General features: G+C 46.9%; 1 protein-coding gene across 1 annotated transcript in view; it reads right to left on the bottom strand.

Moving 5' to 3' along the window:
* MAN1C1 (mannosidase alpha class 1C member 1) overlaps window positions 1-22,039 on the bottom strand; it is a 140,247-nt gene that overhangs the window by 14,928 nt on the left and 103,280 nt on the right. Inside the window, exons 5-6 of the mRNA XM_036742631.1 lie at window positions 19,240-19,363; window positions 9,626-9,719 (exon numbers count right to left, since the gene is read on the bottom strand). Of these exons, the coding sequence (XP_036598526.1) occupies window positions 9,626-9,719; window positions 19,240-19,363 (218 nt within the window). The remainder of the gene's footprint in view (window positions 1-9,625; window positions 9,720-19,239; window positions 19,364-22,039) is intronic.

The following is a 22,039-nucleotide window of genomic DNA, read 5'->3' as shown; positions in this document are numbered from 1 at the left end:
AAAAGAGAGAAAGAGGAGGGAAAGAAAGAGGAAAGAGAAGGAGAAGAAAGATAGAGAGAGGGAGGGGCAGAGAAAAAAGGAAAGAAAGAAAAAAGGGGAGGAAGAAAGAAAGAGGAAGAGAGAAAGGGAGGAATTGGACTTTGAAAGAATGAAGAAGAGTGAATGAGACTGTGAAAGGCCCAGAGACCACACCATATTAGGAGCGACTGAAGAAATGGGGTGGGGGGGTGAGATTGGAGAAGAGAAGATTTTTTTTTTGGAGAACATGGTCTCTATTTTCAAATACTGGAAGAGGAGTTGTTATGTACCCTGGGGGGCAGAATAGGGAATGAGAACCAGCGGGTGAATGCTGCAGTTCAGCATAAAGAGGATTGCTTTTAGTGTCTAGGGACCTGAGTTCAAATCTTGCCTCTGATCCATACTGGCTGACCTCAGTTGTTCAGCCTCTGAGGTTCCTCCCAGCTCTAGAGCTAGGTCATTAGAGGGAAGCAGATTTCAGCTCAATTTAACAAAACAAACAAAACAAAAAACCATTACTGCCCTGAGGTCAGTAAACTGACAAGCATTGACCGACAAGCCCCTTCCCTGTGCCAGGTGGGTGCTCGGTATATGGCATAGAATTCTATGGGGTAAGAAACATCCATATATAAGTATAGACTGTTGTCACTGAGAACCCTTCTTCCTCAGTCATTTCTGTCAGGTCTGACTCTTTGTGACCCCATACGGGGTCTTCTTGGTAAAGATACTGGAGTGGTTTGCCATTTCCTTTTCCGGCTCATTTTACAGATGAGGAAACGGAGACGACCAGGGTGAAGTGACTTGCCCAGGGTCACCCAGCTAGGAAGTATCTAAGGTTGAATTTGAACTCAGGTCTTCCTGACTCCAGGCCATACTAAATACAAACAAAATGAATACAAGTTGGCTTTAAGTTTCCTGTCCTTCAAGGTCTTTAAGTGGAGCATGGATGGCAACTACCATGCGTGTTGTGGTGGAGATTCATGCTGACGTAGGAGATGGACTGGGCGCCCTCTGAGGTTACCCTCCAAGCTCTGAGATTCCATAATTCTATGACCATCGCTGGCCAAGTGTTCACGATTATCTGGGCCAAATGTACAGGCCTGCTCCAAAGAGGACATAAATCATCCGAGTGGAGCAGGGCCTTCCAGTTATTAAGTGTAAATGAGCTGTGGGCTTTTTTTAAAAACATAATCAGATGGTAGAGAGTTCAGAGACTTTTATTACTCAATGACATACATGGTAATTAATGCTGGGCAGGTTCATAAATGGCTAAAGACGTGCAAATGAGACTTAATTTAGTCACTTAAACCCTCCAGTGCAAAGACTTCAGAAAAGAACAGGGTTTAAATTTAGCAAATTAGAATAAATGGAGTCCAACAATTACTGGAGGGGCAATCAGGTGAAAGAAGCTCTTGAGCCAGTTTGGCTCAATCAGCATTTATTAAGTGCCTGCTGTATGCAGGTTCCCTGGGCAGACTCACCCTCTTGGTATCATTGTGCCACTGGGCTCTGACCCTCTGATGTTCTGAAAGGATTGTGGGAGGCACCACCCCTTCTACCCCACTCCCACCCCTATCTCTAGGAAGCTAGGAATAGTGGGTGAAGCACTCAACTTGGAGTCAGGACACCTGAGTTCAAATCCAGCCTCAGACACTTACTGTGTGACCCTGGGCAAGTCACTTGATATTTCTCAGTCTCAGTTTCCTAACCTATAAAATGGGGATAATAATAAATGGGGATAATAATAGCCCCTACCTCTCAGGGTTGTTGTGAGGAAAAACTGGAATAATATTTGTAAAGGAATTTGCGACCTTAAAGCCCTATAGAAATGTTAGCTATTTGGCCAGTGGGCAGCGCAGTGCAGTCGGGGTGTCCCAGGCTGCGTGCCTACCCCTGCACCTCAGCTCTCTCTCGGCCTGCTCAGCTTGGTTTGTCTCCCTCATCCCCCGTCCTGGTTTGTACTGATGCTTCATCCCTCCCTCTCCCAGCTTGTCTTAGGCTGCAGTCCCCAGGATGAGGCAACTGGTACTGTGGAGGCATTGGTTCCCAAGTCTGTCCCCACCAGCACCAGCATCCTGAGGACAGCCTGAAACGAGAGAAGCCAGACTGAGCTGAGGGACAGAAGACGGGGCACTGGGCCCAGCACGGACATGGACTTAACATGGGACTTTGGGTGAGTGACTCTCCTTTCTCTGGGCCTCAGTTCATTTCAAAAATGACAGGATTAGATAAGATGATCGCAAAGTTCTCTCTCAGCCCTGACTTTCTGTGTTCTAAGGGCCCTCCCAGCTCTGACATTCTCTGTTCTAAGGCCCCTCCCAGCACTGACCTTCTCTGTTCTAAGGGCCCTCCCAGCTCTGACATTCTCTGTTCTAGGGGCCCTTTCAGATACTCAAACACATCCAGTCCTTTAAGGTTTACAGAATGATGTTTTCACAGCAGTGTTCTGTGGTAGACAGGGCATCACCGTGCGCACTTCCCAGATGAGGAAGCCAAAGCTTCTTGACTTGCCCAGGGGCACACCCAGCTCACAGATTTCAGGGCTGGAGGCTCAAACCGGGTTGTTTTGGCTCCATGACCAATGCCCTTTTCCATTAATCCATAACCATATGCCTGCTCTTTGCCAACCACAGGCCTCATATTTTATTAATGGAGAACAATTTTCGATGCATAACAGATTTTTGCCCAGCCTGGCACTCTCGGCACAGCATGAGGAGGAATTATGATTCCCTGCAGGAGGTCTCCTCTTGGATTGGAAAGAAAGGTAACTGTTTAGGCCGGGGGGGGCCGCCCGCCCTGCTCGGGGGTGTGCTGCACTGGCTTTATGCTAACACCAGGCAAAGGAGTTTATCTCCTTATAGTCAGTGTCTTGCAATTAAGAGAAGCCACAATTCTTGAACTGTCTCCTCGTGACCATCATCAGTAATTCAGACCATCCTTTTCTCCCAGCGCTGAGGATTTGGCAGCAGCACGCTTTGGTTAAAAATACTTTCTGCTTTGTAAGTGGTTTTTGCTAGAGGTCACAAGGGGATGAGCTCACTGGCGAGGGGGGTCATAATTTCTGGACCTCTTGGCCTCATGGATATGCAAAGAACCTCACAGTTCTCAGGTCCTTCAGGGACCCCAGAGGAGCCTTTTCCTGTTTATAGCACCACAGAGAAACCTCAGTAACACTCTGTGATGCTGCAGTGTTCAAAGGGCTTTCATACCTGTTGTCTCCTTTGATGACGGGTGCTCTGGGGGATGGGCGTCATTATGTCATTTATAGATGAGGAAATTGCCCATTCCACTCAGAGAAAATTAAAATGTCAGAGCTGGGAGGGTCATTGGAACACAGAAAGTCAGAGCTGGGAGGGCCCTTAGAACAGAGAATGTCAGAGCTGGGAGGGGCCTTAGAACACAGAATGTCAGAGCTGGGAGGGCCCTTAGAACACAGGATGTCAGAGCTGGGAGGGCCCTTAGAACACAGGATGTCAGAGCTGGGAGGAGCCTCAGAACAAAAAAAAGTCAGAGCTGGGAGGAGCCTTAGAACATAGACTGTTTGAAGGGTGGCAGCATGATACAGTGGAGAGAATTCTGACTCTGGAGTCAGAGGACCTGAGTTCAAAGCTTCCTTCTACCATTTATTATCTGTGTGACCTTGGAAAAGTAGTTTTACCTTCCCTGGGCCTCAGTTTCCCCATCTGTAAAAAGAAGAAATTGGACAAGGTAGTCTCTGAGGTCTCTTCTAGGTCTAAATCTACAGTCCTGTGTGAGTCAGAGATGAGTGCACATCAGGTTTGGAAGGAGCCTTGCAATGTTGGAGCTGCGAAGACCCTTCGAATAGAATGCTGTAGATGAACACAGACTTCAAGATAGGAGGGGCTTCGGAATAGAGAATAGTCAAACTGGAAGGGTCCTTGGAGCACAAAGTACAAGGGCATCATAACAATGGCTCCTATTCACATAGCACCTACTATGCACCAGGCGCTGTGCCAAGCTCTTTCCAACCATTGTCTCATTTGATTTTCACAACAACCTAGGAGGTAGGTGCTATTATAATCCCCATTTTGCTGGTAAAGAAATTGAAGCAAACAAGTTAAATGACTTGCCTAGGGTCACACAGCTAGTAAGGGTCTGAGGCTGGATTGGAACTCAGGTCTTCCCAACTCCAGGCCTGGCCCTCTATCCACTGTACCACCTATCTGTTGTTAGTGAAAAGATCACTGTGAAGGCAGAAGACCTGGAATGAACCACTTGGGATCTCCAATGCGTCCTTTATAGAATGAGCAATGGAAAGCCGACCGGCCTCCCCGGGAGCTCCCTCTTCCCCTCCCCTGTCCCCAGAGCTCAGAACCTCTTTGTTATCAGTCACATACTCATTCTTTGCTTCTGACTCTGAGGGAGGGGTGGCCACCATGCTTGCCCAAGCCAGCTCCTGTGCCTGTCCTCCCTCGTGCCCCCTCTCAGCTCCTGCAGCAGCTGCCCCCTTCACCTTCCCCTCCCATCTTCAGGCTTTGCCCACGGCTCCCTGCCTGCTTCCCCCCACCAACTCCACGGTCGTCCTGAGTCCTCATCTTCCTCATCTCCCAGCCACAGCCCAATTACTAAACAGAATCAGCTTCTTAGGAGGCTGCTAAGGGGCTGCCAGGTGGCAAAGTGCATGGAGCACTGAGCCCAGGCTGGGAAGAGCCAACACTGACTAGCTAGGTGACCCTGAGCAAGTCATTTAACCTCTATTTGTCTCAGTTTTCTCAGCCGTAGAATGGGGATAATAATAGCCTCGACCTCCCAGTGTGGACTGAATGAGGTAAGTAAAGCACTTACTATGTGCCTGACACATAGTAGGTGCTACATAACTATGAGCTATTATCATCTGCATCTGTTACTTCTGCTTCCCCACCATCTACATATTTCTTAATCTGTTGCAATCTGCCATCTGCACCCCCCACCCTGCCCCCCAACCTCAACCACTCTACCCAGTGGCTTTGTCTCAGACCTTATTCACCTTGACCTTCCTACAGCTTTCACTACTGCTGACCACACACTGTTCCTGCTGGATTTTCTCTCCCTCTCTCTGTCTGTCTGTCTCTCTTTCTCTGTCTCTGTGTCTCTTTTTCTTTCTCTCTCTCTCTCTCTTTCTGTCTGTCTCTCTGTCTTTGTATGTCTCTGTCTCTCTGTCTCTGTCTCTCTCTGTCTCTGTCCCTCCCCCTTTCTCCTTCCTTGGCTCCTTGTGAGGCTGTTTCCTCCTACTTCTCTTCCTGCTGTCCCTTCCCAGGCTCCTCTGCTGGTCACCATCACCCATTTCCCCTGCCCTAACTGTGGTGGTCCTTAGGGCTCTGTCCTGGGCCCTCTTCTCTTCCTTCAACATTTTCACACTCTTTCTCATCAGTTCTTAGGTTCGATTGTCACCTTAATGTCAACGACTCCCAGATGTATGTCTCTCTCTCCCTCTCTCTCTCTCTCTCTCTCTCTCTCTCTCTCTCTCTCACACACACACACACACACACACACGGCTGTCTCAAAAATCTTAATGCAGTTTTAAATTCATTAAAGCCCAAGATGGAACTAAGATTTTTGGGACACCCTACGAAGTAATAATAATGATAATGATAATAATATTAATAATAATTCCTTTGGCTAGGGGAAGCAAATCCCAACTTATTCCACTGGCTAGTGGAATTCCAGTGAGGAAACTGTCCTTTGCCAATGCAGACTCTGCCTGACAACATGGAAAAAGCACTTTGACTTTGGAGCTAGGGGCCCCTGCCTTTGACACTTATTTCCTGCATCACCTTGGACAAATCTTCCCTGGTCTTTAGCTCCTGATCCATAAAATGAGGCGTGGGAGCTGACAGCTTCTAAAGTTCCCCCCTCGCCCCTGCCCCTCTCTAGATGAGTTACAATCACAGAGCCAGAGATTGTTAACCTTACCGATGTCAGGGATGCGCCTTTTGGCAGCCTAATAAAGTCTATGGATCCTTCTCAAAATGCTGTTTTCAAATGCATAAAACAGAATACAGAGGATCACAAAGGAAACCAGCTATATTGGGTTAAAAATTTTTTAAAGTTCGTGGAGACCAGGTTAAGAACCTCTACTTTAGAGGCCGCCCAGCTGCTCCCAGAGATTTAATGACCTGCCACAGGCCTCCCAAAAGCAATATGCGAAAACTATGTGCAAACAAGATATATACAGGAGAAATCACTAAATCTCTCCTTCAGTTCTGTTCTCTCCTCCAATGGAAAACCCATTTTTTCAGGGTGTAGTCCAAGGCCTATCTCCTCCAGGAATTATTTCCAAATACCCCAGCCCACACTGATACCTCCTCTGAGCAGCCCTAGAGCCAAGTCCTGCCCATTGGGCAGTCAGCGCATCCTGTCTTCTGTTTTTAATTAGCAGGTATAAACGTCTTATTCTACCAACCAGACAGTCAGCAGGGAGCTGGGGAGGACGTCTGAGCCGCGTATTTCTTTGTGCCCCAGAGGTGCCGAGCACACCCTATATACTTGTCTAAAGATAACCCTTCTCTGGCAGAAATTCTGACTTTCCATGGGTATTTCAGCCTATTTCCAAGGCTGTCCTGAAAATATCTGGCCCTCTGTGGTTCTCATTATTTACCCAGTCTTGGAAAGTCTCCCGTTCTTTATTAACTCTCCCTTGGTGGGAGGACCAGTGTTGCTGAGCGGCCTGAACAAAGGTAGTAAGTTCCTTGTCACACGGAGCCTTGACAGCTGCTCTTGGAGGAGATATGATAATGATGAGGATGGTGATGATAACTAGCACGTAAAGGTTTGCAAAGCACTTCACACAGGTTAGCTCGTTTGGTTCTCACAACAACCCAGTTATGTCACTGTTATCACTCTCATATTTACAGACGAGGAGACTGAGACACGGATTTCTATGACTCGCCCCCTAAGTGTCTAAGGCAGGAGTTGAACTCGATCTTCCTGGCTCCAAGTTCTGTGCTGTCTCCATTGCACCACCTGGCTACCCCTCTGCAGGGGCCTCCCAGTTGGGTTGGAGTGGGACTAGAAGGTCACTTGTGCCCCGTTCACCTAGGACTGGGAATCTAGGAGACTGTCCAGGCTTCTCGGTATAAAGTACGGAGAGAAATGAGAAGGGAAATATGGCTGAAGCCAGTAAAGACAGAGCCTGTTCTGGGAGCATAGGAGCTGAGTCTGGAAGGGACCATCTAAGGGATCATCTAATCCAGGGGTTCTTCACCTTTTTGTGTCTAAGGCCCCTTGGACAGGCTGGTGCGGTCTTCTTGGAATGTTTGTCGCCTACTTTCCCAATTAAAGAAAATTCCAAATTTCAGTTAGAGGTTAATGAAAATAATAAAATAACGAAAAGAGGTTAATGAAAATAAAAACGTCCATTTTTTCCCATCCAAGTTTATGGATCCCCTGACATCTATCCATCGATCCATGAACCCTAAGTTAAGAATGACCACATAGGATCATAACTCACAGAGCTAGAACCTGCAGGCACCTTGGAGATCATTCTAATCCAACGGCCTCAGCTTACAGTTGAGAAAACTGGCCCAAAGCAGAGAGTTTTGGCTCTCATGGGGGGAGTAAAGTAACAGAGACTAGATTCGAACTCAGGTCCTCAGACTCCAAAGCCAGAGTTCTTTCCTCTGCACCTCTCATTTTATACATGAGAAAATGGGCCTGGAGAGGTTATACAATATCCCTAAAGATCACACAGCTAAGAAGTTATCAGAATCTGGATCTGAACCCAGGTCCTCAGGCTCCGAATCTGGGCTTCTCCCCCTCCAGGGCCTGACCCAGTCCTCCTCCTTTACCCAGGGCCTCTGGGTTCTTTCTGCCCTCTGGGAACCTCATCACACTCTTGTTGTCACTGAATGTCTGTTTCAGGGCAGTAACGTACCAGATGTGCGGAGCCAGAAAAAGCATCCTTCCCCGGCCCAAGCTGATCCCCCTCAGCGGGTCTGGGGGTGACAGGGCCAGCCAGACACAATCTGTTCTTGTTGCAATTGTTTAAAGCTCCCCAAGTGGCCCCCAGGCCATAACCCCTGCAAGTCAAAGTGGCTCTTACAGACTCTGATGTCTGAGCCCCATCCTCTAAGGAGCCTTGGCAAGGCCGAGGTGCCAGGTGGGGGAGGGGTCCCGAGGCCCTCACTTTCTCAGCTTATATCAGAGTACGCTCTGACCTAGAGTGGGGAAGATAAGGAAGGGTCAAGGAAGCCCTCTTTGTAAACCAAGGCAGGAGATTTCTCAGGCCTGTAGGGTGCTGTAGCCTCAGTAGGGGGCTGTAAGAAGGGGAATCATGAGCGATGCTTGAATCGGTCACCCCCACTTGTGAGGGCTGTTGCCACAATGGATGGAGGGAGGCCTCCTGGTGGGAGCCTGTGAGGCAGGAGATGTGACTGTAAAGATGGTGGGTCAGGCATGCAGCAGGAGCAAAGCATTTGCTTAGTGCCTGGGAGGCCGCTAATGAATGCTTACCTAACAGAGCAGAGAAAGCACAGGCTAGGAAGGAAGTAGTCTATGTTTTATAGGGCCTAGGAGAGTGCCCTCGCAGGGCAGTGATGACCAAAGTGCAAATGTTCTACAACCATAGAGCACCATAGACGTGTGAACGATACAGAGCTAGCCCTAGAGTTGGGAAGACCTGGGTTCAAGTCCTGACTTTGACTCACAATGTAACCCTGAGCAAGCATCTTAATCTCTCAGTGCTCTGGGCAGCTCTCTAAGACAGTAAGTTGCAGAGAAGGTGCTAACCTGCATTGCTAGAGGATGTTTCCTCACCTGGGAGTTCCCTATACCAGTGAAATTACAGGTTTGATCTCTATCCTTGCTATTGCTACTAGAAGTGACTTGACCGCACAGTGGCACTGAGCCTGGGTCAGGAAGACCTGAATTCGAATGCAGGTTCAGAGACTAGCTGTGTGACTCGGGGCAAGCCATATAATCACCATTAGCCTCAGTTTCCTCATCTGTCAAAATGGAAATAATTGCACGCAGGATCAAATGAGTTAACATATGTAAAACACTTTGCAAACCTTAGAGTGTGAGGCCTTGGGCAAGTCCTTGAAGCTCTGCCTACCTCAGTTTTCTCATGTGTAAAAGTAAGAACAACAGCTTAATTGCATATCTGTAGACAGACGGATGTAATTAACTTTCCATTCCACAACCTCTCAGGGTCTTTGGGAAGGATAAAATGAGATGACATTGATAGATACGGTGCTTTGCACATCTTTAAATACTCTACAAATGCTAGCTAGCAATAAGTATTGGCACTGAACCTGCGGCCTTGTGTGTGAAGGGACCCCCAGCGAGAACATTCCCTCTGCCAATGCAGGTCAGCATCTTTACTAAAATTTACTCTCTTAGAGAGTTACCTGGGCTCCTAAGAGGTTAAGTGACCCAGGGCCATACAGCCAGTACATGTCAGAGTCAGGACTTGAATCCAGGCCTCTCTGTCTCCAAGGCCAGTTCTCTGTCTACCATGCCCCGCTGCCTTTAGAGCTATTATGAGTCATAACTAGTTAAGTACTCGTGGTAATGATGAGTAACTTCACTAACAAAACAGCAGAAGCACCCCCAAACATAGCAGCCTTCTTCTGCAAGCACACACATCCCGGAGGATTGAGCTACGTACGTTGGACCCAGCTGCCGCTGACCGGGCTGAGGAAGTTGGGATAAAGGCCTTTGGGCTTCTCGGTTCTGTTGAGCACCCTGCGGATATTCTTCACCTGTACAGAGAAAAGAGACGAGGGAGTCCTCATTTCCATGAAGGAGCAAAATAGTTTTGCCGTATCCATAGGCACAAGCAGTGCACATTGAAATTCAGCCAAGGTGACCATCTCCCAGGGACTCGGGAAAAAGAGGGCTGCTCTAGGCGGCCTGCGGTGGGCCACGGGCCAGGTGCTTTCAGCCCGGGGCAGTGGCTGGCCTAGCCTCTTCCCTACAGGCTGCCTGCTTGGTCAGTCAGTCAGTAAACAAGTAATTATTAAGTGCTCCCTGTGTGCCAGGCGCTGTGCTTACACTGGGGATCCAAAGGGCAGGGTGTTTGGCTATTCTCTGCCCTGGCCCTAGCTCCCTGCCTATGACGCCAGCCCCTTTCCCCAAAGAAAGTTGTCATTGTTCAGTCATGTCTGACTCTTTGTGACCCTATTTAAGGTTTTCTCAGCAAAGAGACTGGAGTGGTTCGCCATTTCCTTGTCTAGCTCATTTTACAGATGAGGAAACTGAGGCAGACCATATGAAGTGACTTGCCCAGGGTCACACAGCTAGCAAGCGTCTGAGGTTGCATTTGAACTCAGGTCTTTATGATTCCAAGGCCGGCCCTCTATCCACTGTGCTACCTAGCTGCCCCTCCCAAAGGGGTTTAAATCTAGCCTCTGATCATTACTAGCTGTGTGACTCAGGGCAAGTAATTTAACCTCGGTTTGCCTCAGTTTCCTAAACTGTAAAAATGGGGATATAATAGTAATACCTACCTTCCTGAGTTGTGAGGATAAAGTAATAGTCATAAAATTCTTTGCAAACCTTAAAGTGCTTTATAAATGCTAGATACTTAGATATATGTATATATGTATGTGTGTATGTATGCATATATGTATATAGATACATAGGTCTGTCTGTATGTATGTATGTATAAGGCATCTCTTGGAGGCAGATTTTTTTTCCTAGGGTTTTCCTAGGGCTACAGCAGCCCAAGGATAAATATATTTACAGTGTTACAGAATGCTAAGGACCTTGGAAGGAAACCAGTCAAAGCCAGACGAAGGCCTTCTTGGAGAAAGGAGGAGACCTACCCCAAACTACACAGCTAATAACGGCCAGAGTGGGACTCGAATCCTGCTCCTCTGACTCCGCGTCATCTGCTTCTCCCACTACACTGTGCTTCCATCCCCACTGGAATGTAACCTCCTGGAGGGGAGGGACTGTTTCATTTTTGTCTTTGTAGCCCCCAGCCCCTACCTGGAGCGTAGTAGGTACTTAATAAATGTTGGTTAAATTGAGTTGAATGCCATGATAACCTGGCTTCTCCAGCAATGACACAAGGTGCCCACTGAGCTTCCAGGCACTGGTTGGGCTCAAGCAGAGGCTGAAGAAACCCCTGGAGATGGAGAGGGATTCATAGGCCTGGGAGGAGGATGGTTTGGGGAATGCCTGGTTCTTCCAGTTCTGAGAAGCTGGAACCTTACCTCACTCAGGATCAGAATGGTTTTGGACTAGATATAACAAACTGACTCCTAGATGTTCACATTCCTGTTCTCAGCTATATTCCCATCATTGGCAATAGTCATATCCTAGAGTCCCAGGGGTGAGGAACCTGCAGCCTTAAGGCCACATGTGGCCTTCTAAATCCTTAAGTGCGGTCTTTTGACTAAATCCAAATTTTACCATTTGTTTGATAAAATTTGGATTCAGTCAAAAGGCTGCAGTCCATCCTAGATGAAGGGGCTCTTGCTGGTCTTGGATAGATAGAAAAGAGACCCAAGAACGGTCTTGATAGCCAAGTGGGGGCAGAGTGTCAAGGCAGGAGGGAAGTAGACTAAGAGGCCTTGTTCTTTTCAGTATTATTTAGACACCAAGGGCAGTGACTGTTCCCTGACACACACGCCCCCAAGCTGTTCCATCTCTGAGCTAAACATCCCCATTTCCTACAACCAACTTCTCAATACTCAAAGACCAATTATAAAATGTTGCAGCTTCCAGAGTGAACCATCCCCAATTAAATTATAGAATCATCTAATATTGGGGCTGGGAGGAACCTCAGATCATAGCTTGGATAGAGTGACTCATCTTCCCGAGTTCAAATCTGGCCTCTGATACTTCCTAGCTGTGTGACCCTGGGCAAGTCACTTAACCCTGTTTGCCTCAGTTTCCTCATCTGTAAAATGAGCTGGAGAAGGAAATGGCAAACCATTCCAGTATCTCTGCCAAGAAAACCCCCAAAGGGGCCATGAGAATCAGATGTGAATGAATAAGAACAGCAACAGGGCATAGAATGGCAGAACTGAGAGGGGCTTTGGAAGATAGAACGTCAGAGCTGGAAGGGGCTACAGAACACAGAATTCTGCACTGGCAGGGTCCTTAGAACAGAAAATGTCAGAGACTGGCGGGAAAGTAAAGCATGGCATGGCAAAGCTGGAGGGGCTTTAGAACACAATGCCAAAGAATTGGAAATTGAAGGGATGCCCATCAACTGGGGAATGGCTGACCAAGCTGTGGTATATGAATGTAATGGAATACCATTGTGCTATAAGAAATGGTGAGCAGGCAGACTTCAGAAAAACCTGGAAAGACTTACATGAACTGATGCTGAGTGAAGTGAGCAGAACCAGGAGAACAGTGTACACAGTAACAGTAACGTTGTATGATGACCAACTTTGATAGACTTGGCACTTCCCAGCAATGCAAGGTTCTAAGTCTCTAAGACAGTTCCAAAGGACTCATGATGGAAAATGTTATTCACAGCCAGAGAAAGAACTATGGAGTCTGAATACAAATCAAAACATACTATCTTCTTTTATTGTTTGTTTTTTCTTTCCTGTGTTTTTTCCCTTTGGTTCTGATTTTTCTTTTACAACATGACTGATGTGGAAATATGCTTAATATGACTGTATGTGTACAGTCTATATCAGATTGGATGTTGTCTCAGGGAGGGGAAAGAAAAGCAAGGGGGGGAAATTTGGAACTCGAAATCTTATAAAAATGAATATAAAAAAAGAATAAAATGCCAGAGCCAGAAGGTCCTCTACAACATAAGAGCTGGGAAAACCTGAGGGCTGGGAAGGACCTTAATGAGCACAGAATGCTGGAGCTGGCATGATCCTTAAGAGACCACCTTGTCAAGCCCTCTCATTTCATAGAATACAACATCACTTCCACCCATCTGTTCAACAATTTGACTGAACAAGTATTAAGTGTTCACTCTAGTCTGGTCCTCTGGGGCCAGGTAGAATTAGCCATGGCTAATCCCTTTTCCACATGACGGCCCCTGAAATACCTGAAGGCTGTGATTGTTTCCTCCAGCTCTACTCTCCTCTGGGACAAGCAACTCTGTATGCTCCAGTAGATCTGCCCATGGCCTAGTCTCTACTTCCCTAAGACTCCTGGTTACCCTTCTCTGGATGTTCTCCAGTCTGTCCACATCCTTCTTAACTGAAGAACTAACTGAAGAACTTAACATGACTGGATCATCATCTTCCTCATTCTAGAAATGATGATTCACACTCTCAAGCCTCGGTTTTCTTATCTATAAAATGAGAGAGTTGAATTTGGTAGTTTCTGAGACCCTCCCTGGTGTAGTTCAATGATCCTGAGGCTGCCCAAGATCTTGTGGGGTGGGGAAATTGAGGTTCAAGGGAAGCATGTTGTCCTAGGTTACCCTTGGCAAATCAGTGGCCAAGCTGGGCCTAGAACTCAGTTCTCTCAGTTTCTAACCGTAACCCTAAATACCCTTAATACCCTCTTAGATGGAAGGTAACTGGGACCTCCATATTGGTGGCTGCCGTACAGTGGCACACTACATCCTACACACTATGGAGCCACTCAGAAGAAAGGCAGCCCCACCTCCCCACCAAGGAGATGTTACTGTTAATAGATTTATCTACAAGCCAAGCAAGGGAGAACTGGCGTTTGAGCTGTCAGACCCTTTTTTCCAGAGCATGGTTCTGCGCTCTGCCAAGTCAGGTCTCATTTCCACTCCCGTTAACAGAGCCCATTAAATCAGGGCAAGGATGCGCTTGTACCTCAAGCTATTTCCAGATGTCCTGGCGGTGAGCAACCGAGCAGGTTAAATTAGATCCCACCATGGGCATGGGCCCCATCTAGAATTTGGGCCAATTTGTGGCCTGCCAATAATCACCTCAGTGGGAGGCATGATTGGGGGGACTAAAATAGGCCCAGAATGTAAATGGACCAGAAAAATTAACTGGAAAGAAATCTTTGCATTTCACAACCCAAATCAGCTGCATGAGCATGGCATCACCAATCTCGTCTTCCTTTTCCCAGGTTACCCCAGGGCTGCAGTGAGGGCCTCTTTCCATTATTCTTGGAACTAGTCAGAGCCTGATTAAAGGATGTACCCTAGGTAATGCCAGAAATGGGGGAGCTGGAGAAGGTTAAAGGGATGGTAATCCAGAAGATGAAAGATTTGGAAAATAAAGTCTACTGAGAAAAGCAAAGAGACATGTGTGTGTGTGTGTGTGTGCGCGTGCGTGCGTGCGTGCGTGTGTGTGTGTGTGTAGGGGAAGAGTTATTAGCATGGAGAAAGCTGTAGGGTGACCAGATGTCTTCAAAAGTCCTAAGGGTTATTCCAGAAAGGCTGGTGATTATTTATCTTCATCTTGAGGTAAAACAGATTCAAGATCCAAGATTTCAGCAGGTTAGAGTGATGGGCCCAAGTGAAATTTAAAAAGAAATGGAATAGCAATAAATAGGAAAGCCTCCATTTTGGTCTAAGAAATCAGTGCCGATGAGACAGTGGAGAGAGCCCAGGACCAAGGAGCCAGGGAGACCTGAGTTTGAAACTGGTCTCGGACCCGTACTAACCTGGGCAAGTTACTCGACCCCTGTCTGACTCAGTACCCTCATCTGTGAAATGAGGATAACAAGAATACCTATCTCTCAGGCTTGTTGTGAGGGTAAAATGAGATAATATTTGTAAAATGCTTTGCAAACTTTAAAACATTATGTAAATGCTAGAACTGTTTATTTGGGGGAAAGAACCAAAGGTCATGTGAAAAGGGTCTGGGGGATTGAGTCCAGGGGTGGGGAACCTGCAGCCTTGAGGCCACATGTGGCCCTCTAGGTCCTCAAGTGTGGCCTTTTGACTGAATCTAAACTTTACAGAACAAATGGCCTTGAGGCCACATGTGGCCCTCTTGGTCCTCAAGTGTGGCCCTTTGACTCTATGAAGTTTGGATATAATGACTCTAAGGTCATTATGGAAGGTTATTATTATCATATAGGGAAGAGAGATTTGATTTCTTTTGTTTGTCCTCAGAGACAGAATTAAAACGAGCAGGCAGAAGGTGCAGAGGGCCACACTGAGGGGTGTAAGGAAACTTTCCTAAGACCTATACATAAAAGTAGGATGGGCTGCCTCGGGAGACAGCAGGTTTTCTACGCCTGGAGGCCTTGCAGTGGAAGCTGGTTCTCCATTCATTTTAGTAGGCTGGACCAGATGTTCTCGGAAGTCCCTGTCAATTCTGAGATCCATTAACATCGGGTTGAGGCATTGAAGCAGAAGGTGGAAGAGATTGCTTGTCAGGAATGTTCTGGAAGGAATCAGATTCCTCAGGAAGGGAATTTTAGTTGGTGATTCTCCAGATCACTTCCTACTCAAAGACCCTCTGACCATCATCCTAAGCCAGGGGTAGGAACCTGCAGCCTTGAGGCCACATGTGGCCCTCTCAGTCCTCGAGTGCAGCTCTTTGATGGAATCCAATTTTGGAAGGACCGAGAGGGTCACATGTGGCCTCAAGGCCGCAGGTTCCCACCCCTGTCCTAAGTATATAGGTACTTTCTCTCCTTGGGGTGCTTCCATATTCTGAAAGGGGCTTCTAAGAGGGCTTAGAGTGTATGGCAAGGAAGACACTCAAACTCTCTGACACTTCTGAATCCTCCCCTTTCCCTGCTTCTCCCACTGCTAGAGTCTCTCTCTTCCCCCACGCAAAGGATAACTCACATGGGCTTTGTCTGGGTTTTCCCTGCACTCATACATGTGCATGATATCTCTTCCATTAGACTGTGAGCTTCTGGAGGGCAAAGGCTTAATCAACACAGTGCTTGGCACATTTTGTTGTTCAGTTATTACAGTCGTGTCTGACTCTGTGACCCCATTTGGGGTTTTCTTGGTAGGGACACTGTAATGGTTTGCCATTTCCTTCTCCAGCTCATTTGACAGATGAGGAAACTGAGGCAAACAGGGTGAAGTGACTTGCCCAGGGTCACACAGCTAGTAAGTGCCTGAGGCCAGATTGGAAAATGAGTCTTGCTGACTTCAGGGCCAGCGCTCTATCCACTTCGCCACAAAACTGCCATGCTTGGCACACACTAGGAGCTTAATAAATAATTAATGATTGATTAGTTCATTGGATCCATCAACAAAGAGAGCCCTCCACAGGCCTTCTTGGAGAATAGGGGCCATAAGGGGCAGCTAGGTGGTGCAGTGAGTAGAGCACCAGCCCTGGAGGCATGAGGACCCGAGTTCAAATCCAGCCTCAGACACTTGACACACTTACTAGCTGTGTGACCTTGGGCAAGTCACTTAACCCCAATTGTCCCACCTTCCCCCCTCCAAAAGAGAAAAAAAATGAAAAAAAAAAAAGAGAATAGGGCCCATAGTTATAGAGCTAAAAAGGACTTTGGAAGAGATTTCCAGTCCAACTTCCTCATTTAAAAAATAGATTCCCATTGACATCTTTTGTTTTCATATCACCTAAATTTCCCCCTGTATCCTTCTCCCTCTCCCCTCTCAGGGAGCACCATCCCATATAACAAGAATTTCCAGTCCTCTTATTTTACAGACGGAGAGACTGAGGCCCAGAGGGGTGGCTTGCTATGAGTGTCTATGGACAGAATCCATCTGGTAAGCCATGGCCAGGATGACATCACACCTGCCTTATCTCAGCCTTTCCAGCCTGGTAACACCTGCAAAGTTTGCACCTTCCTGGGGAAGCCTTTTGGAACCCAGACAAACCATGGCGGGAGTCTCTTAAGAAGATCTTAGTGGAGGATCATTTCTAGAAGATTCAAAAGAGGTCAAAAATCTCATCTGTCCACAGCATTTTGGCGCAGGTGGGCCTCAAGGCTGGGGAACACTCTTAGTCTTACATTTCTATGATTCGAGAAGGAAGGAAACATGCATTTATTAAGCACCTACCGCATGCCATCTCTGTTGGAAGTGCTTTATGAAGATTACCTCATTTGATCCTCAGAACAACCCTGGGACGTAGATGCTATTTTTTATTCCCATTTTAGAGGTGAGGAAAGTGAGACATGGTTAAGTGACTTGCCCAAGGTTACACAGCTAGTAAGTGTCTGAGGCCAGATTTTAATTCGGGTCTTCTGGACTCCAAACCTGGTGCTTTATCCACGACCCCAAAAATGGGTCCAATTTTGGCAGAATCACTGAATCACAGAAACTCGGAGTTGGAGGGAACCTTGAAATCATCTGGCTCAAGCCCTTATGGGAAGAAAGAACTCACCCTGTACCCGGGGTCCTTAACCTGGGGGATGTGAACTTGCTTTTAAAATATTTTGACAAGTATTACTATATCATTGGCTTCCACTATTATTCCCTTATATTTTTTATGCACTGACAAGCATTATCCTGAGAAGGGGATATCCATAGGTCCATAGGCTTTACCAGGCACTGCCCGGGGGGTCCAGGACACCCCAAGGACTCCAAACCCCTGGCCCACAGCCTCCTCACCAAGCAGCCGTCTAGTCTCTGCCTGAAGATTCCTTGGAGACAAGAGACATGCCCTGATTCTCTCTTAGTGCTTAGTTCATAGTGCTTTCCTCTCCCCTCCCCAGCATTATAACTTTGGATTTGAGGTTAGCGGGGTACTACGGAAGGGACGCTAAAGCAAAGGTCCCTGGTTCAAATCCTGACTCAGTTACTCAGATTCTGTGTAATACCTGACGAGTAACCAAACGTCTCCAGGCCTCAGTTGCTTCCTCTTTAAAATGAGGAGGTTGGACTAGATGTCCTCAAAGGTTCCCTGCAGCTCTAGAGCTGTGATCTGTAGTCCAATGAGAAGATCTGAATTTGAATCCTGCCTTGAACACAGACTAGCTGTGTCACCTTATCTGTTAGCACCACCAGAAGACTCTGCAAGACCACTGAAGAAGAGTAGGGAGACTTCTACACTGGTGGAGTTTCCTCACCAGGAACTGCCTATACTAATGAAATCCCAGGTCTGGTTCGGTGATGTGCGCACACACACACACACACACACACACACACACACACACACACGCATATACTATCTATCTCTATGTATAGTTGCATACACATGCACATATTTATGTACGTAAGTATAGATGTATAGATATACACAAATATACATGTGGAGATATACATAAATATACATGCACATTTGTGTAACGTGTATGTGTTTGTAGAGAGGGAAAAAGTGAAAGAGGAAGAGAGAGAGGTGGGGAGGGAAAAAGAAGGAGAAAGGAAAAGAGACAGAAAGGGAGAGGGAGAGAGAAAGGGAGGGGGAGAGAGAGAGACAGAGAGAGAGAGACAAAGAGACAGAGAGAAAAAGAGAGAGACAAAGAGACAGAGAGAGAGACAAAGCGACAGAGAAACAGAGGGGAGACAGAGAGAGAGAGAGAGAGAGAGAGAGAGAGAGAGACAGACAGACAGACAGACAGACAAAGAGACAGAGAGAGACAGAGAGACAGAGAGACAGAGACAGAGAGAGAGACAGAGAGAGAGACAGAGAGACAGAGAGAGAGAGAGAGACAAAGAGACAAAGAGAGAGAGACAGAGATGACTCATCTGCATGGTATTTCCCCCTGCAAGAATGTAAGCTCCTTGAGGGCAAGGGCTGTTTCACTTTTGTCTCTGTGTCCGTCCCCAGTCCCTAGCACTAGCTCTCCATATGCAGTAGGTGTTTAATGAGTGCTTGTTGAATTGAATAAAATGGCTCTGATGTAGAACTCACTACCTCTCCTGGCAGCTCCTTCCACTTCTGGACAGCTAAATCACCAAGCAAGTAGTAAGCATCCTTAGCCAGCGTGCGCCTGCTACATAACAGTCTCTTTGCTAACAGTGAGCAAACACGGGTGCTGGTGAGGCTGCTGTGGCTCTGAAAACAGAGGATAGACCGCAAAGCTGCGTGTACCCCAGAGCCGCCAGCCTGGAAGACTCACTATTTGCACCAGGGGGCCAGTTCCTGCTAAGTTGAGCCAATGCCTCGAACTTGGACTGTGGCATCTTGCTGAGTTTGCACATATGGGCGCCTGCCACCAAGCTAACCCAGCCTGGCACAGATTTTCCCCTTAGTGAAGTTCTCTGGCTTTTCCTGAACTTCTCCCAGCTCCCAGGGGCTCCCTGAGCCCACCCTCCCCAGCACCAGCTGTCACCCAAGGGAGCATGTGTTTCATCTGTGTCTAGGGAGGTTGGCGTCTTTCCCCTGTACCCTACCAGAGGGGCAGACATGTTTCCCTATTACCCATTTGAAAGGGTGTGACCCAAATCCTGCTGCCACCCAAAGGGGAGGGGGCTCTCCCAGGACTTGCCTTTCTAGCGAAGATCGGGTTGCCAGAGATCTTGGTGAGATGTAAGAACTCCAGGTGTAGGGATCCAAACTCTGCCAGGATGCTGCTCCCCAGAGATGCCCAGCCCCAAGTCCTGCTGACACCACTGTAAAGACAGAAGCAGCCGCCATCACCATTGCCATCACCATTGCCTACCTGACTCCCCCTGCATCCCATTACAGGTGACACCTTAGTCAAGTCACTTAACCTGTGAGCTTCAGTTTCCCCTGAAGGGACTTCCAAGCTTATCTAGTCTGATCTCATTTTAAAGATGAGGAAACAGGATCCAACTTCATACAAGTAAAGAGTATCAAGCCCAGGGCTCTTTTCACCATATTTCACGCTGTCTCCAATGAACCAATGGTCAATTCCTGCTCTCAACATTATGATCTCATGACTCAACCATAAGTGGTATAGGGTATAAATGTCTGGGATCTGAAGGGGCCCAAAGACAGTACAGAAACCAGAAGCATGGGTGCGGTAAGCCTCTAACTCGCCCTCAAGCCCTGCTAAATTCACCAGGAACACAGAGATCAAGTCCTTTCTTCTATCCGGTACCCAGGGCAGACAGATCTCCCAGCTGCCATCAGGCATCCACTTGCTCAAAATCAGTGACTCGCCTTATGAGAGTCTATTTAGCCAAGGCTGTCTCCCTGGGGGGAAAGTGCATAAATCCAATTAATCCAACAAACATTTATTGAACACCCATTATTTATTGGTGTGGGACAGTAGAAAGGATCTTAGGCTCAAGAGTCAGAAGACCTGGGTTCGAGTCTAGATTTCAATATTTACTGACTACATTGCTTTATGCTAGTCATAGGATTAGTTGATCAGGTCCTCTGACTCCAGATTTAGTGTTCTTTCCACTGCCCTACACTGCCTTTTCAGATCACTTCATTTCTCTGGGCCTTAGTTTACTGATTTGTAAAATGGCAGTAATACACACAGAATCTCCTTCACAGTATTGTCGTCAGGATCTGATAAGATAATATATTCAAAATGCCTCAGAAATAGCATAGCCCATATAAATGTGAGTTATTAGGTGCAGAACCTGCTCTTAGGGATGGGGAATTAGAATAAACGACTCAATAAATACTGATTTGTACTTTGGGCAAAGCCATATGTTGGATTTGGGGTGACAAAAATGGAAAATGGCACAGTCTCTGCCTTCGAGGAACACAATTTAATCCAGGGTTTATGGTGTTCGTAGAAGGGGAAGGAAAGGGAATAAGCATTTATTAAGCACCTACTATGTACCAGGTGCTTTACAAATATTATTTCATTTGATTCTCACAACAACCCCAGGAGGAAAGTGATATTATTCACGCCATTTCGTTGTTTAGTCATTTTCGTTGTGTCCAACTCTCCCTGACCCCATTTGGGGTTTTCTTGGCAGAGATACTAGAGTGGTTTGCCATTTCCTTCTCCAGCTCATTTCATAGATGAGAAAACTGAGACAAACAGGGTTAAGTGACTTGCCCAGGACGATTTAGCTAGTAAAAGTGTCTGAGGCTAGATTTGAACACTTGAAGATGAGTCTTTCTTGGTGCTCTATCTATTGTAGCACCTAGCTGCCCTAAAATGAATTAACTCCATTTGGGGTTTTCTCAGCAAAGATACCAGGGTGGTTTACCATTTCTTTCCCCAGCTCATTTTACAGATGAGGAAACTGAGGCAAAGTTAAATGACTTGGCCATGATGATTTAGCTAGTAAAAGTGTCTGAGGCCAGGTTTGAACACTTGAAGGTGAGTCTTCCTGATTCTAAGCCCAGTGTTCTAACCATTGTACCACCTAGCTGCCCTAAAATGAATTAACTCCATTTGGGATTTTCTTGGCAAAGATAACTGGAGTGATTTACTATTTCCTTCTCCAGCTCATTTTACATTTGGAGAAAATGAAGCAAACAGAGTTAAGTGACTTGTCCAGGATCACACGGCTAGTAGGTATCCAAGGCTAGATTTGAACTCAGGTCCTCTTGACCCAGGGCTGGCACTCTACGTGCTGCGCCACCTTGCTGCCCCTCTCTGTTCTTCCTTACGTGCTGCTAAATAGAGCTGAACAAATCACACAACCATGTTGACTAGGTCCACTTCAAATTTATGTTATCTAATCTCAGCTGGGACCTCATTGCACAAACAAGTAAGTCCTTTTATGTCTCCCTAACTGTTCCTTACCCCACTCATCACAGCAGCTTGTGCAAACTTTCTCCTCTCTCCTCCTCCAGCTCCCGTGGCATCCCCTCCCTCCACCCTCTTCTGAAGAGCTCACCTCCTACTTCACTAAAAAAAGAGGCTTTTTTGTTGTGAGAGAACGCTCCCTCTTCTCCCCTCCTCCTCATCTCCCGTCACTCAGGCATCTTCCTCCACCAGCTCCTCTTTCGATCCTTCTCCATAAGGCAAACCCCTCTCCATGCAACCTTATCCTCTTCTCTTCTGTCTTCTCCAGCAGATTGCCCCCTCACCCCTCAATCATCCCCACGCTTTAGCTAATCTTCAAACTTTATCTACGCTGCCTACAAGCATACCTTTGTCTTCTCTCATCCTGTAAAATCCATACCTTGGCTTGACCATCATTGCCAGGTATTGTTCTATATCTCGCTTCCCTTTTGTTTCAACAATCCGGCTAGCAGCTGTTGTGGGGGTGAAAGACCAACATAAGCCCAACAACAAGAACGCTACCAGCATGCTGCAAAAGCACAGGTTCTTTTGATCTGCTTAACTAAGGAAAGCAAGGTTAAGGGGTTGACAAGCTTACTTTAATTCAGCATACATCATTCACTTA

The sequence above is a fragment of the Trichosurus vulpecula genome, chromosome 2 (genome assembly GCF_011100635.1).
Source record: "Trichosurus vulpecula isolate mTriVul1 chromosome 2, mTriVul1.pri, whole genome shotgun sequence".
Classification (NCBI taxonomy): Eukaryota; Metazoa; Chordata; class Mammalia; order Diprotodontia; family Phalangeridae; genus Trichosurus; species Trichosurus vulpecula.
This window is presented reverse-complemented; position numbering and strand designations above follow the sequence as displayed.